The sequence below is a fragment of the Dissoconium aciculare genome, assembly GCF_010015565.1.
Source record: "Dissoconium aciculare CBS 342.82 unplaced genomic scaffold K489scaffold_7, whole genome shotgun sequence".
Classification (NCBI taxonomy): Eukaryota; Fungi; Ascomycota; class Dothideomycetes; order Mycosphaerellales; family Dissoconiaceae; genus Dissoconium; species Dissoconium aciculare.
This window is the reverse complement of record NW_022984957.1, coordinates 1,116,607-1,130,821: the sequence shown is the minus strand read 5'-3', so window position 1 is coordinate 1,130,821 and position 14,215 is coordinate 1,116,607. Positions and strand designations below refer to the sequence as shown.

At 51.8% G+C, this 14,215-nt stretch overlaps 6 protein-coding genes across 6 annotated transcripts; 2 read left to right on the top strand and 4 right to left on the bottom strand.

The window, feature by feature from the left end:
• Positions 1-334: 334 nt before the first annotated feature.
• K489DRAFT_389203 (uncharacterized protein) lies at positions 335-1,157 on the top strand (the record flags this gene model as incomplete). The annotated part of the gene is made up of 2 exons (XM_033606485.1): positions 335-401; positions 463-1,157. 2 exons carry the CDS (start codon positions 335-337, stop codon positions 1,155-1,157), a joined length of 762 nt encoding a protein of 253 aa, XP_033459345.1.
• On the bottom strand, positions 1,154-3,718 carry K489DRAFT_320645 (uncharacterized protein; the record flags this gene model as incomplete). The annotated part of the gene is made up of 1 exon (XM_033601472.1): positions 1,154-3,718. One exon carries the CDS (start codon positions 3,716-3,718, stop codon positions 1,154-1,156), a length of 2,565 nt encoding a protein of 854 aa, XP_033459344.1.
• Positions 3,719-4,033: 315 nt separating this feature from the next.
• K489DRAFT_389202 (uncharacterized protein) lies at positions 4,034-4,565 on the top strand (the record flags this gene model as incomplete). The annotated part of the gene is made up of 4 exons (XM_033606484.1): positions 4,034-4,062; positions 4,128-4,221; positions 4,379-4,439; positions 4,504-4,565. The coding sequence occupies 4 exons, from the start codon at positions 4,034-4,036 to the stop codon at positions 4,563-4,565; spliced, it is 246 nt and encodes an 81-aa protein (XP_033459343.1).
• Positions 4,566-4,686: 121 nt separating this feature from the next.
• Positions 4,687-7,998, bottom strand: K489DRAFT_381057 (uncharacterized protein). Its single transcript, XM_033605027.1, has one exon. The coding sequence runs from the start codon at positions 7,722-7,724 to the stop codon at positions 5,058-5,060; it is 2,667 nt and encodes an 888-aa protein (XP_033459342.1). The 5' UTR covers positions 7,725-7,998; the 3' UTR covers positions 4,687-5,057.
• Positions 7,999-8,588: 590 nt separating this feature from the next.
• K489DRAFT_358426 (uncharacterized protein) lies at positions 8,589-11,809 on the bottom strand (the record flags this gene model as incomplete). Its single annotated transcript, XM_033602581.1, has 3 exons — positions 8,589-9,112; positions 9,176-9,766; positions 10,019-11,809. The coding sequence occupies 3 exons, from the start codon at positions 11,807-11,809 to the stop codon at positions 8,975-8,977; spliced, it is 2,520 nt and encodes an 839-aa protein (XP_033459341.1). The 3' UTR covers positions 8,589-8,974.
• Positions 11,810-13,702: 1,893 nt separating this feature from the next.
• K489DRAFT_410625 (uncharacterized protein) lies at positions 13,703-14,158 on the bottom strand (the record flags this gene model as incomplete). Its single annotated transcript, XM_033607723.1, has 4 exons — positions 13,703-13,723; positions 13,776-13,870; positions 13,930-14,026; positions 14,078-14,158. The coding sequence occupies 4 exons, from the start codon at positions 14,156-14,158 to the stop codon at positions 13,703-13,705; spliced, it is 294 nt and encodes a 97-aa protein (XP_033459340.1).
• Positions 14,159-14,215: the final 57 nt, after the last annotated feature.

The following is a 14,215-nucleotide window of genomic DNA, read 5'->3' as shown; positions in this document are numbered from 1 at the left end:
CGATGGATTGGTCGGCCGTCAGCTTGCCTATCTAGGTAGGCACAGCCGGCTGGAAACGCCGTCGCCTGCATACGTGACGCGGCTGGCCGGGGCAACGACATCTGTAGGGCGCAGAAGCATTCTCGTCCTACTCATGACAAGACGAACATGTATGTGGTTCGCATGCCCTCTTGAGTTGATGATAGCTCTCGATAAGTCTTGGAATACTCAATTACTGGACCAAAGTGTCCAGCACCCAACCACGATCGAGGACATAGCTGATGCTGTTGGTCTGAAAGTATAAACCGTTCGTAATCCGTAACGCGTGTTCACGAAGCAATCTCTGGTACTCGACATGGCGCAGGCAAATCCAAGTTACACACCAGACGAAAGGAGTAGGGGCGTACGATTAAACAAACGAAGTAAGCTACAATAATACAGCTGCAGAAAAATGTTGGTACAGTACTGATCGTGACTTATTAGTCGATTACGATCAGGAGCTCATCCATGGTATCATCAACGAGACACCAATCCTTCACGTCTCCTTCAATGCACCCGTAAAGTCCGGGCCACAATTTCCGACCATTTTACCCATGCTAGGTGTTGTCAGCACTTATAATGACGAAGAACATCCATCGGTCTATCTGCATGGCTCGGGGGTCGCGCGACTCTTCAGGATCACGGCGAACGATGAGGTACCGCTGACAGTGTGCGGGTCACTTCTGGATGGCTACGTTCTCGCTCTTGCTCCTTTCCATAACAGCTGTAATTATCGGTCGGCAGTTGTTTTTGGCTATGGCAGTGTCGTGACTAACGAGGATGAAATCAACTTCGCCTTGCGTGCGATTGTCAACAACTCCAATCCGAACCGATGGGAAAACAGCCGCAGTCCACCAACGAAGGCAGAGCTCAATGCCACTGGAGTTCTCAAAGTGCGGATCGAGACTGCGTCTGCGAAGGTCCGGACGGGAGGACCGCACGATGACAAAGCCGATTTGAGCAATTCCACATTGACTTCCAGTTGCTGGACTGGCGTGATACCGACTTATCAAGTCCTGGGCGAACCCGTTGCGGACGAGGTCAGTCAGGTGAAAGCTGTTCCAGAATATATATCGGATTGGGTGGCGGATACGAATGCGATGAACGAACAAAGAGCCATTGATGCGCTGGACGGTTAGACTAAGATACGCCTCGCACGACGTGGTTTTCGTTTCTCGAGCAGATGCCTATACTCGCTTTTAAACCATGTGCGCTCCCTGTGACGTGCTTTGAAGCTTTTGTGATGCACGACGCCGGCACTTTGGTCCCGAGCAAAGGAGCGAACGTCAGCCACTTCCTGACGATGCCTGCTAGTGCTTTTCATCTGGCCGAACAACATCTCCATCAGCGCCGGCGAGTTTGTTCCTCCAGATTCTTGCAAAATTCTCTCGGCATCCGGAAAAAGTCTGCCCTCAAAGATCTTGTTGGCATGCAGAACATAATGTGGCAAAGTCAAAGTCTGGCGGCGGATAGCTGTTGTGTTGTCACCGCGTGTCGAGTATCCTGGCCCAAACAAGATCCACATGTGCGACACAAATGCTTTTCGTGCTGATGGGAGGGTGTGCAGCCGGAATTGAAGTTCAATCCGACGCAGAAGTATGATCCCTCTCGCCCATGATTCCGGTTGCACAAGGTCGGCAGACGATCGGGAACTAGGTGAGGTGTTTTGAGTTTGCCTCAAAGATCTGCGAGTGACAGGTGCGCGGAATCCCCACACGACCAACGCGGCGAGCATCTGACCAGAGAAAATGACGTGACGATCACGATGCGACTCAGCGATGGTCAAACCGCATCTCGACGCCCAATCGTTGTCCTGAGGATTTCCGTACTTCGAACATAGCCAAATCACGAGTGGTTCCAGATTCTTCCAGTCCCCAATCATGCCGTATCTCTTCAGCATCTCCACCCAGAAGTTAGGCCCGACATTGACTCCGTTGCAAAGTGAGAACATGGCCATGTGCCTCAAGACGCTCAGCAGTTCGGGTCGTCGGCGATCGTGCGAGTGTATGGTCAGTCTTTTGCTTGAATTTCGAACACCCACCATATTTGAGCGGAAGAGCTGGAGGTTGGCAAGGTTGACAGCGATGTGCAACTCGCGCATGCGCCGAACTGTGTCCTCAATCATACTTCCATCACGTCGTATGATGCTATGCGCAAGAACGGCATTCCAAGCGGTCGCGTTTCCTTTGTCATTCATGAAAGAAAGCACAATGAGTGTGAGATGAGCATTCTGCACGTCCGCCTTACTTAGAAATGCGCGCAGAAGAGCGGATTGGACTTTCATATCTTCAAAGGTATCGGGATGCTGGTCACTAAGCAAAAGCGTCTGAAACATGTACTCCAGACCTTCACGAGCTATGTGTTCCATAACACGGGAATAGTTGTTGGTCTGCAGCCCGATTCCTGATTGTTTTAGCTCGTCAATTTTCTCTTGGAATACCAAACAATTCCCGCATCGGATTGCAAGCTGATGAAGAGCCTGCGGTCCAAGTGATTCGATAGCGAGAAAACTGACACCGCTAACCAGAAAGTCAAGCGGAAATGCCCATGTAGCAAGGAGCTTTGCGACGAACGCATCGGTAAATTCTTTCGGCTTGATCCCATGAACATCGCCCACGATGGTAGACATGGATGCACGCGTTAGCGCGGGAAATTGATGATCCTGAGGTCTGGCTATGGCAGGATTAGATCCACCGATGTCTGGCGGTCGAGCCTGTAGAGTTGAGTGTTTATCTTGTTTTGCAAACAGTTCTCGAATCAAAGGAAGAGCGAAGAGCTCGGAACTCGGCAAGTCTCCCCGTGAGGTGAAGAATTTGTGCCAGCTGAGCCTTTGACCAAAATTATGATGGTCGCTCAACATTGGACTCAGGAAAGCGTCATATAGTTTCTGATTTGGGAAGCTTTTGTAGATGTATCGAAACGTTGAAAAGGCGAGTGCGGAATCGTAGCTGAAAACACAATCTTGCGCGAGATCTCGTAAATCGACATTGGAGCAGTCGAAAGCATTAAGCAATTGTTTGTGAGTCACGCGAGCCTTGCGCGGCTCGATGCGTAGCCACAATCCCACCACACAGACATAAATGCCTGGCCAGCGCAATTCCTTTGCCCTTTGTGGTTCCAGCGCGTGGCGGTAGATGGCCTTGAACAACTGCTTATGTTCTGCTCTCGCATCTTTGACAATGACGGCGCGGAACAAGGTAGTCCACAAAGAATCGGCGTCGTGTCCTTGAGTAGGCAACTTGTAACCCTGTCTCTCTCGCTCCGACCACACGTGAAGTACACCCTTAATGCCATGAATTCGACCTTGCTTTTTTAAAGCTTCTGTCCACGCTTTTGGATTCTCCGAAGGGTCGGGTAGCATCAAGGGTAGTTCGATCGGTTCACGCTTGAGGCATTCGCTGATGTTAGTGTGTTCGGGGTGGAGTTGATTGGCGGCCAAATGTAGTCGGTTGTCATTCGGGATAGGCGATGATTGATTGTCACCATGTCGTGGCTGTGTGGCTTCAAGGCCTTCGTCTAGGCAAGCGTTCTGGGTGAAAGTCCTTCGTGATGCTGAACTCTGCAGGTGCTTTGCAAAGCACCGGTACGGCTGACCATTCTTGACAGGCGTAAACGGTATGGTCCGAGGAACGAATGAACGATTTCTGATCAAGTAGAGGGTCGTCGGTCTCCTTAACCAATGTTCAAGCTTCGTGGGCATGCTTCAAGCTGCTCATTGATCTCATTCCTCTGTCAGGTGCCATAACGAACGCGATTGCAATTGGCGCTGTGTCGCACTGCAATGAGCAGATTGACGCAAATGCATTTCTCGATGCAAGCGACTGAACATTCACTGGCAGTTGCGACTATGCTCGCGGCTGTCGCGTGTCGCGCCAAGCAATGATCATAGCTGACCAGCATGTGCGGGAACTTCCGAGCAGCTTCGCCGAAGCCGACACAGCTCAGACTTCATGCGAAGGAGCATTTCCTGTCCACACCATCTACTCTCCACTCTACAAACGTCGAGCACTTCAATATGCGCGCGACACTCATCCGTAGGGCAGGGTAAGGATGTTTCCGCTGAAGACGAGCGTCAATGCCTCCTGGAGACTAACAAACACGACAACCAGACTGCCATCCTTCCCGGGCCTTAACCGACCCAACTCTGTGCCTCACTGGCAGCGACTCCACCAGAACCACGATGGTGTGCGTCAATGGGACAAGGTAGGTGGAGAGTCATGTATGCGGACTTAGCGAAGGAAAAGAGGTGGAGACCGGTCCCACGTCCTGGGAAGAAGAGAAGATCGATCAGGAGACGCGTTACGGCAGTGGCAGAGATATACAATACACGTCGGAATACTTACTGATACGAACTCTCCAGGGCCCACGTGCCAAGTACATGCTCTACCCATACTACGCCCTGCTCATCTCCTGCACTGCTGGTGAGTTATCAATCCGACTTTGAACAATTTTTGAGGCCACCCAAACTGATGGACAACTCCGCAGCCACCCAGTACATGATGATCCGCATGGTCCTCGGACACAAGACCTGGTTCGGTGCGAAATAAATCACTCGCCGACGAACGAGAAGACAAGATGTGTATGAAATGGACGTCAATCGGCGGTGGGTTCTACGTTGCGGACCATGTATATAGAGCACAACCAGTCCAGTGAATCAAGTCTCTTTTGTTGCATTCGATATTGACGTCAAAGCATCAAACACAGCAAGTTTTGTCCAGAGACCTTCTCTCCAATCTACGTTGTCGTCCCGTTACTCTACAGCCGAGGAGGTCGGTGCAGCTGCATCAAAATCACGTGACTCTGTGATAATATATCAGGCACGGTAATTCCTTGCAGTTTGTCGAATATCAATCTGTAAGACAGTGCAAGTATGAAGGGCTCGCCAGAGTACCGCTGGAGACTGAAGGTGAAAATTTCGATGCCCTTGACCATGTCACATTTCGATATATGAACGCCATGACGCTGCAGCTAAATCCAATCAGCCGCCCTCCCCCCAAATTTTACACGATCGGGCTATCTCCGATGTGTTTGAACCCATCTCATCCAGCCCGGCCATTTCTGCCCTTGATCTTTCTTCCGAACTTGGGTCGACACTCGCGGCAATACCAAACCTCCTCCTCGCCAGGTGCTTCTCGAAGTTCCGTGCAACCCAGATGAAACCATTCTCTCGTACAATCGTCATTGTCGCAGGCGACCATCTCTCCATAGGACCCGCGGTTACAGTAGCAATACTTTGGCTCATTTGGATCGTCCGGATCGTGCTCCGAATCCTCTTCCTCATCTTCCGCGTCTGCAACGGGCGGTGGTACCTGTTGAGGGGTCCGCGAGGCAAATTGCGCCGAGCGCTGTTGCCGTGTGGACGGAGGCGCGCCTGGTACAGGAGATACCGTTGTCGGCAAATGGTCATTCGGTGTGGTCGCATCGCGAGAAGTTGCTGCAGGAGAAGAAGAGCGTAACGGGCCTGTGTTACGCCGCGAGATGGGTCGCCGCGTACTTGAGCGACGAGTGCTTCGCTCTATGCTTGCTTCAGCGTCTTTGTTCGGGTCGTTGGCAGATTCTTCGGGCTCCTCAGGCTCGAGCGTTTTCTCTTCATTAGAATCGAGGTCTTCATCCATGTCATCACGGCCGCGGTGTCGATCAAGGTCCGGACTTCGATTGAAAGGCGCCAATTGTTTGACAAGATGGCTATTTGATGCCACGCGCTTGTGCTTACTGGGTATGTTTTGCACAGGCTCCGAGGAGGTACTATCTCGACCTTCGCTACGAATGCTTGGTTTACCGCGCACACTCCGCGTGCGAGTCATGGAGGTATCTGCTAATGGAAAACTCTCTGTCTTAGGTGTGCCGACGGTTGAGCCACGACCACTCTTGTTGCTGTTGCTGTTCGATCCAGATTGTGAAGCAGATGGGCGACGCTCGTCGTTCACGTCTGTCATTGTCACGTCTTCTCGTTGAAGCTTCGCGGCCACTGCCGTGAGCTGTTGCGCAGTCGACTCTGCACTTTCTTTCTTCTCCTGTTCCTTGCTATTTTCCACTGGTTTCCTGCGACCGTTGGTCTTCTCCACAACGTTTCCAGAAATGCCGCTAATGGCAGGATCGGCGTTTCCTGCGCCGCCGACCGCACCCTCATCATTGACGCGCTCATTCACACTGCTGCCCAGCTCTGTCACGCCATTGTTCTTGTGGTTGTTCTCGGGTATATTGATGCTAGCTTGGCTAGTCAAAGCATTCGCGGTCTTCCCAGATGATGATGGTGGGCGGCTATTTGGCCCTTCCTCTTGCAACCTCTCGTGCCGCAAGTTTGTTGTGGCAGCATTGTTGGCGCGAGAGCGAGCACCCGTCTGTTTCGAGGACGCTGAAGTCTCGGGAGTTGGTTGTGTTTGAGATACGACTAAGGGACTGCTCGCCAACATTGGACTTGCTTGTGCGGAGCTCGGAAGTTTGCGCTTGGCTGGGGGTGGTGCTTGCTTGGCCTTGGGTGCTTTCTTGACAGGGACAGAATCCACAGTAGTCGCCGCACGAGGAGGATCGCGCGACGCTTTTGCTCCACGACCAGATGAAGACGCGATTCGCTCCATCCCGACCGCACCAGGAGCTCGTTCAGCGGCCTTTTTCCGCTTCGTGGTAGTTTCGACATTCGCCGATATACCTAGGCCCGTTGCGACAGCCGCTGCCTCCACCTGCGCTGCACGATTTTTGCTCAGCTTTTGCTTTTTAGGCTTCTCATCGAAGTCGGAGTCGCCAGGATGTTCGACACGTTTGCCCTTGGTCTTTTCTCTCGCAGCTTCTTTGCCGGCGTCTCTTCGCGCTGTCGAAATTTCGTGCTCGTGTATCAGACTTGCGGCTGCAGCAAGGCTATTGGCGGCGGCGACATCCCTGCGGTTCGCGGCTCCCCCAGCCTGCTTTTTCTGTCTATTGTCCGTATACGCCCAATGTGTCATGCTGCCTAACCGTGCTTCTTCGCTGATCTCGTTCTCCACGTGTGGCATAACCGAATCAAGTCGCATCTCCTGCAAAGCGAGGACGCGGTTGGCCTCTTCCAATACTCCGTTCTTTTCGTCCAAATTAGGTATTAGGCTTTTCAGATCTTTGCAAAGCTCAATATATTGCATTCGACGTGCAAGCTCTTCCTGACTGTCCGCTGGCTCCTCGCCGTCAATCGAGCCTGCATGTGATGGCTGCACCTCTTGTCGCCCCGCCATGCCATTGACGACGCTGGCGTTTGTACTCCCGCTGGTGCTGTTATGGGCTGTGAAGCTGAGGAGACCTAGGCCTGTTCCCGCCGCAGTGTTAATTTGTTTCCGTCTGGGTACAGGCTGGGCCATAAGCGCATCGATCATAACACCCAGGCGCTCGCTCGGGCCATGGATCTTGGCCTCGACTTCTTTCATCAGTGTAAACTGCTTCATAACCTCTTTTGGTAAAGCTGTGATAGCGTCGGCGAAGTACTGCAGGCCGGGGTAGAAGCCGTGTCCCTGTCCCCCATTGAAATCTGTTGCGCCGTCTTCATTGCTGGCACCCATTTGACCAAGTGTGCGGGCATAGTAGTTGGTGGGACGAGTTGCGTTGACCCGTATGGCGCGACCTGTGGTGCTACGACGCGATTGAGGATGAGAAGCGAGGGAAGCCAGCGATGGTTGCATCTCTGTAGCTGTCGCCATCGTGGTGGTCGTCGAGGACTTCCTCATATTCGAAGTAGGTGGCATGCTTGTCTGAGAGGACACGGAAAGGTCGTCGCGATCTAGAGAGTGCCTGGGTGCACAGATCACCGCGGTAGTGGCACTGCTGCACTGCTGCACTGCTGTATGATGTTGTACCGAGACGGCGTTGAGTTCAAAGGAAATGGATTGGATGCGTCGGGAGCATGCAACGCATGCTGGAAAATGCCGATGGATTCCCGCCGTACTCAATATAGATGAAGTGTGCCTAAAAGCTTGAACACCGCGAGAAAGTCATGTGTAAATGACAGGAGGCATGACGAGTGGGCGCGTAGGAAATAATCGTGACCAAGCGGGTGAACCAGAACGCTCATCTCAGCACGCGTGGTACCGAAGCTCCTCCTCTGGTCGATCCAATCTCAGGGACCTGTTACTGTGCGCGAAACCTGGGAGGTCCTTATTTCTGTGGCATATATGAATGATGGATACATAGGTAATTATGGAGTACTGGTACTCTCAAACGGCAATCGCATGCGCAATGTTCCATCGCATTTCGCATCCAGATTGTGGTATTGCCTTATGCCCGCACACGTATAGAGCGTCCATCGATCTGCGCAACAGATCTTCACCTTTCGTGCCCACAGTCTTGCGCGCTCCCGCTTTTGCTCTCCAGGGCTGTTTTCGACGTTCCTCGGGAATTCGACCAACGGCCAACGACGTCATCGCACCATCGTGTCCTCACAGCTGAATTGCCCAGGTGCGTTGTTGAAAAGTATGGCCATGAAATCTAGGAGGAAGTTACAGGGATCTGTACGTCGGACGGGGCACTCCGATGCCTCGATAACAACTACTTCGCGAGTCGATACTCTACTCTACTTCTGAACGCCGATTATGATCGTATTAGTCCTCAGTGTCTATTATGGGTGACACTCATCAGATTAGTACTCGGAGTGCTCTGTCCGGTCTGACCGATTCCTGTGCCTTGACAATATAATACAAACATAATGTTTCATTTGTGTATTTTCAATTCCCAAAGAATGCGCACTGTCCCTGCTATGATTCATATACAGATAGCCCATGAACCCAACGAGCACTCATGCTTCCTCCCGAATTGAGCACCAACTCCAATCACAGTCCTCCACAGAATGTGACCAGGACACGCCGTTGCCTTCCTGAGAGAACATTGAAGTAAGAAGATAGAGAAATAAAAATGCATGAAAGTGAGGAGATGTTTTTCAAAGACGCCACCAAGAACAGAAGGCCCATCGACACGCACCGGGCGCTGAGGCTTATGTCCGTCATGCTGGCGTTGAGAGACCGGTATTCGACCGTGTGGGGGAGAAAGGTCCGTTGGAGTGTTGTCGACCAAGAGGGCCGTTAGCCTGCCGGATTTTGCGCAACTCGGCCTCGAGCTTCCGCCTCTCTTCTTGCTCCGTCTGCGTACTTCTGTCAGTCTCTAATGTGTGCCGTCGAAATGGAGGCGACATGGATTCACTTACCCGTATGAGTTTGACTCCTTCCAGACGTGCCTCCCGCATCATTCGCTTGAATTCCTGCCTCAATACCATGACACTCATGTTCTCTCGGACTGCTGGGCCATCCGCGGTGCCACTGGCTGGACTCTTCACACCGATGAATCGCATCTTCTCATCCGCCAATTGACCTTCAAGCGCATCACACCTGTCGCGAAGGCCGTCTATCAAACTTTCCAGTTGGCCGCGTTCCTTCTCCAATTCAAGGCTCTCTCTTGTCATCTCTTGGAACTCTTGCGTCATTTCCTGGAGTTCGTTCTCGAGTAATGTATGTTGTTCGCGCAGCTGCTCGAGCTCAGTTGTGGCCTGGCGGTAGTTGTCTTGTAACGCTTCAAATTCTCCAGCCGCCACGCCCGCCTCCTTTTGGCGCTGAGCTCGTGTGCCGTATGCACCTTCTAGATCCGCTTTCGCAACCGTCAGCTCGGTCGTCAGGCGTACAACTTCAGTTTCCAAGCTTGCAATGTCGCGTTGAATTTGCGCGTCCTTGTTCTGCGCTTCAGATTGCTGCGCCAACAACTGAGAGTTATGTTCCTGCAATTGTGTTTGCTTTTCCCGAAGCTCCGAGTTGGCCTCTTGCATACGTGTGTGTTCCCCAGAGATCTGATCATGTTCTTCCCGCAGCCGGGCATAATTGTGCTGCACTTGATCATGTTGCTCTTTCAACTTGTTGTGTTCTTCTTGAACCAGAGCATGCTGTTCTTCGAGCTCTTGAGCATGAGCATCATGTTCTTGCATTTGTTCGTCCAATTCCTTGTGATGAGTCTGTAGTTGCTTTGATAGTGCGTCTCGATCCTGGGTCCTCGAGTCAACAAGCTGTCGCAATCGCTCGCACTCGTCCATGACATTGACAAGCTCTGCACGGCTTTCGCTGGCCTCTTGCTGTGTCTGCTGATGACTGACAATGACCTTGGTGAGCTCATCCTGCATTTGAGAATGAGAGTCTGTGAGCTCGTCATGCTTGATCTGCATCTCGGCGATCTCGCGGTCTTTTTCCATATCAGACTTGCCGTTGAGGTCACGCTGTTGCTGGATTTGACGGCGCAGGATATCTTGTTGCTCTTTGGCGCTGGATGCGACATCGATCAGGTGCTGAACGCGTGAATTGAACGCTTGGATCGAGAAGTCTTCTTTCAGAGGGGTGAGTGGGCTCCGCGAGCCGTCCTGTGGCCCTTGCTTTTCCGAAGACATGATCTCCCATAATCCAGCGAGAACTGTCTCGTATTCAGCAGCCTTTTGTGCATGAAGATCAGCCTTTCTGTTGACCTGTTCCAGAGCTTCAGATGACACTTGATCGTTAGGTGGCACTGTCTGCTGCTGTAGCACTCGCTCCAGCGCGAAGAACGATTCTTCCATGTATTGAAGCTGATGCTGATAGCCATGTCCACCGACAACGGGCGGTTCATGAAGATCACGGGTCAAATCCTTACTCGCACTGTTGATCAAGACACTGTGAAGGTGTGTGTTAAGTTCTACGAGTTGTTCCTCAACACGGTTTGCACTTCGAGACTCCTGATGGCCATGTTGCTCTTGCTCCAGGATATGAAGGTTGTCCTCGAGCTTGTTCAGAGAAATTTCGAGGTTGTCTGCGGGATCATGGGAGAACTCAGTTTGAATCTCTGGTTCAATCGAGTTTCCTCTTTGCTTTGCAGCCTGGACGATGACTCCCCGCAACTGCGAATTGAAATGCTCGAGCCTGTTCTGCATATTCAAAAGTCGTTGCTCGTACTCGTCGGACAACTTTTGTCCGTCGAAATTGGCTTGTCCGACAGGCTTTCCGTGCAGGATATCCCTAATCCCGTCAAACTCATTGGGTGTATATAGGGTTCCATCGTCGTCTGCGTGTTGATGACCGTCCGGGTATTTACCCGAAACCGTGTTGGTGCTCTGCGTGGCCTGCTCAGCTATCACGGCAGCCGTGTGCCTGAGAAGCTTGCGTTCAACGACAGCGCGTCTCTCCAATAAAGTCTTGATTGTTTCGTTGAGCTCGTCCACCGTTTTGACGCTTCGAGCGACTTCTTCCTTAGCTTGCTCAGAGTGACCACCTGGGCTAGCGCTGCTGCTGCTTGTCCTTCCCCTATTGCCCGACAGGCTTCCCCGAGTTTTCTTCGGGCTACCTGGGCTCTGAGGTGTGTCTGGCCGCGAGTCCTTTTTCGAGTGGTATAGTCGCTGGATGTTCTGCGCAGCTTCTTTCAACTTATTCTCCAGCACGAGTTTGCGACTTGCGGCCTCTATGCGCGCGTCTAATCGTTCGTGTTCGGTTTTGAGTTCATCCACTTCGTTGATATCGAGCACCTCGTAGTGATGGGTGTCTAGCAATGCTGTTTCATATAGAAGATGCCGACCGACGGCATCATGGTTCGGTGAGCGGACTCTAGTATCGACGCTAATCTGGTGAGTGGTAGCATCGCCAATGGCATTGGCGAAGTTATTGTAGTCATCATAATGGTCGTTGACCGCGGTCGGTGACTTCCACTGTATTGCTCCCTCGCGACTCGACACAGGCGAACCGTAACCACTTTCATAATTGTCGTAACCTTCGTACGTCGACGGAGCCTGTTGCTCGTGCGACGGGAAGTTGAAGTGACCGGCGGTGGTCTGCATCGTGAGTCTGGGTGCTCCGGGCTTGTGTGTTGGTGAATCGTCCTGTGCCAGCGTCCAGCGCGTCTGCGTGCTCGCTCCCTGTATCCTCAGAACTGCGCCTTTTGGCATAGGAGCGATGAGGCGAAGGTAACCAGAGACATGACCGTGTCAGAAATTCGAAAGTGCCGACTTGTTGATCTATGTGACCGCTGCGGCGTGTGCAACACGGCTGTCAGGAAGTTGTGCCGAATGGGTCCAGTGCGCCCAAAAGAAGTCTGGAAATCTAGGAGGTTGTCTACAGCTGATGAGCAGAGTCAGGGATGAGCCAATCACGTAGCAGGATCTCCAACTAGCGGATCTGACGGTTCTGTTCCTGACCGCAAAGACGCGACAAGGGCTTCGAATAGATTACTCCCGTTTCCCGCGCCGCTATTTCTCGTCAGGTCTAGGCGTGCAGTCTGTTCCTGCGCGTGCTGAGTCTGCCCGCTGCATTCTTCCTGCATGAAAGCAACCTTGGAAATCCAGAGCTGGGACCAGACGGTTGGTCGATTTACTCTACGAAATTGACGATGGATCATGCAACTCTCACCATTCATGTAGAGCCTCGAAGGAATCTTGAGGGTTGCAAATACAGTGCTGCAATAAATGTTCCAATACTCAGACCGCTGCTGGCTTGTCTGTGTGATTGGTGATGGACAAGTGCCAGGCTATTATCTCATTGGTGGATGCTGGCCACCTCGCGTGTGTCTGCTCCTTTTCCCGACGCCATTTGACGACAACAACAGCTGAGCGGCGTCATCCCGGCTGTTGGGTATCTGTCGGCCGGCACGGCCGGTAGACGCATAATACCGAGAAGCGTTACATTTGAGATATATATTGTGCTTCTTAATCACAAATATCAAGGTCTCTGCATTGGAGCAGCCTCAGGGCAACCGAGAACTACCGCAACGGCCTCGTTCACTCTCCAGTGCCATGCGGCTGGTCGATTTCGTGATGTGTGTTCCGCAGTGCAAATGAAACGGATCGATTGCATGTAAGATTCCTCCGCCCGAATGAGCGTTATGCAGCTGGTCTCCATATGAAGATTACAAACGTGGCGCATGACTTGCAGGGCTACCCAGGTATGCAGGGCAAAGATTCTAGCTTTGCTCCAAAGCGATTTGCCCAGTTGAGTATTGGACAGATCATAAGAACGTCTCCAGCGATCGAGAAAAGAGCGATTTACAAGGGATCTATGGCCTAAACACCATTTATACAACTCGACGGAGAAATGTACACAGTAGTAAATCACGTTGGCGTTCTTGCTTGAATTCCCCTGGGGTTGTGATATCGTCGGCACGCACCAAAGCAATAACAACATAATGCGCAACTCTGTGAGTAGCTTCCCTGCGACTGTTTGAAATTCACCGTTGACACACCCATCTACTCTACTGATCGGCGTCAGCTGCACATGGAAATCGGCCGATACTCACGTGCATTACAACATTGTCATGCACAAACTACCTCGGAAGCAGCGGTAGAGCGCTGGGTGCGCCTGTCACTTTGAATGATGCCTATCCTCAATTCTAGGGTGGACTTGCATCATATCAATGGGTCCTTTTCTTTGATTACACTGCATCATGAGCAGTATATCAACACCAATCGTGACTCGTGGTCGGTCGACAGCAGAGGTTTCCAGGCGAGTATGTGGCCGGAGGGTTGTGGAGATCAATCGCAGCTACTCTTCGGGCTGTATTCCAACTCGTTGAGCAAACTGTGTGAACAACCTCGAGTGCGTTCCAGAGAGAAACTGCACTTGACAAAGACAAGCACGTTACCGAGCAGTGTGTAGCTCAACATTTATTGACCATATGAGGGACAGAGACACGAAGATTGAGTTTTTGGTTCGATTTCCGGTAGATAGACACTCCATGACTATGAAATGCCTTTCTCGATCTGGCGACATGTCAGTCCACGGATCATCCTGTGTGTGCTGTAGTCCACTTACGCGCCACGGAGCGTTGAGCTCAAAGCCTGCTGGTGCATTCACATTGTCGGTTTGTCCTCTCAAGAAACCAGTAAGTCTTCGGTCGCGGTCCATCACTATTTGTATGCCTAAATCAGCCATTCGCCCTCTGTTCATCAAGTCTTTCATGACCTACTCTGCTTGTCCCATCGGTCAATGCCTCGTCTTTGTCTTTTCCCGCCATTTTGCATATTTCTGAGCTTTGAAAGGGCTGCGCCGGTGAATCCGAAGAACTAATAATGTTGTGAGAATCGCGTGATGACAATGGGGGAAGAAGGACGTACACCCAAGCAGATTGCATAAGGCAGCAGAGATTCGAAAGGGACTCCCCTGTTCAAATTGTCAGCTACAGCAGTGACAGGCATATGCAAGTACTCACATGGTGCCGATTATGGGAGACGCAATGTCGTGAATCACAAGGA

Excerpts from the sequence above, each read along its gene's own strand:
- K489DRAFT_381057 (XM_033605027.1), bottom strand. The coding sequence starts at position 7,724 with ATGCCACCTACTTCGAATATGAGGAAGTCCTCGACGACCACCACGATG.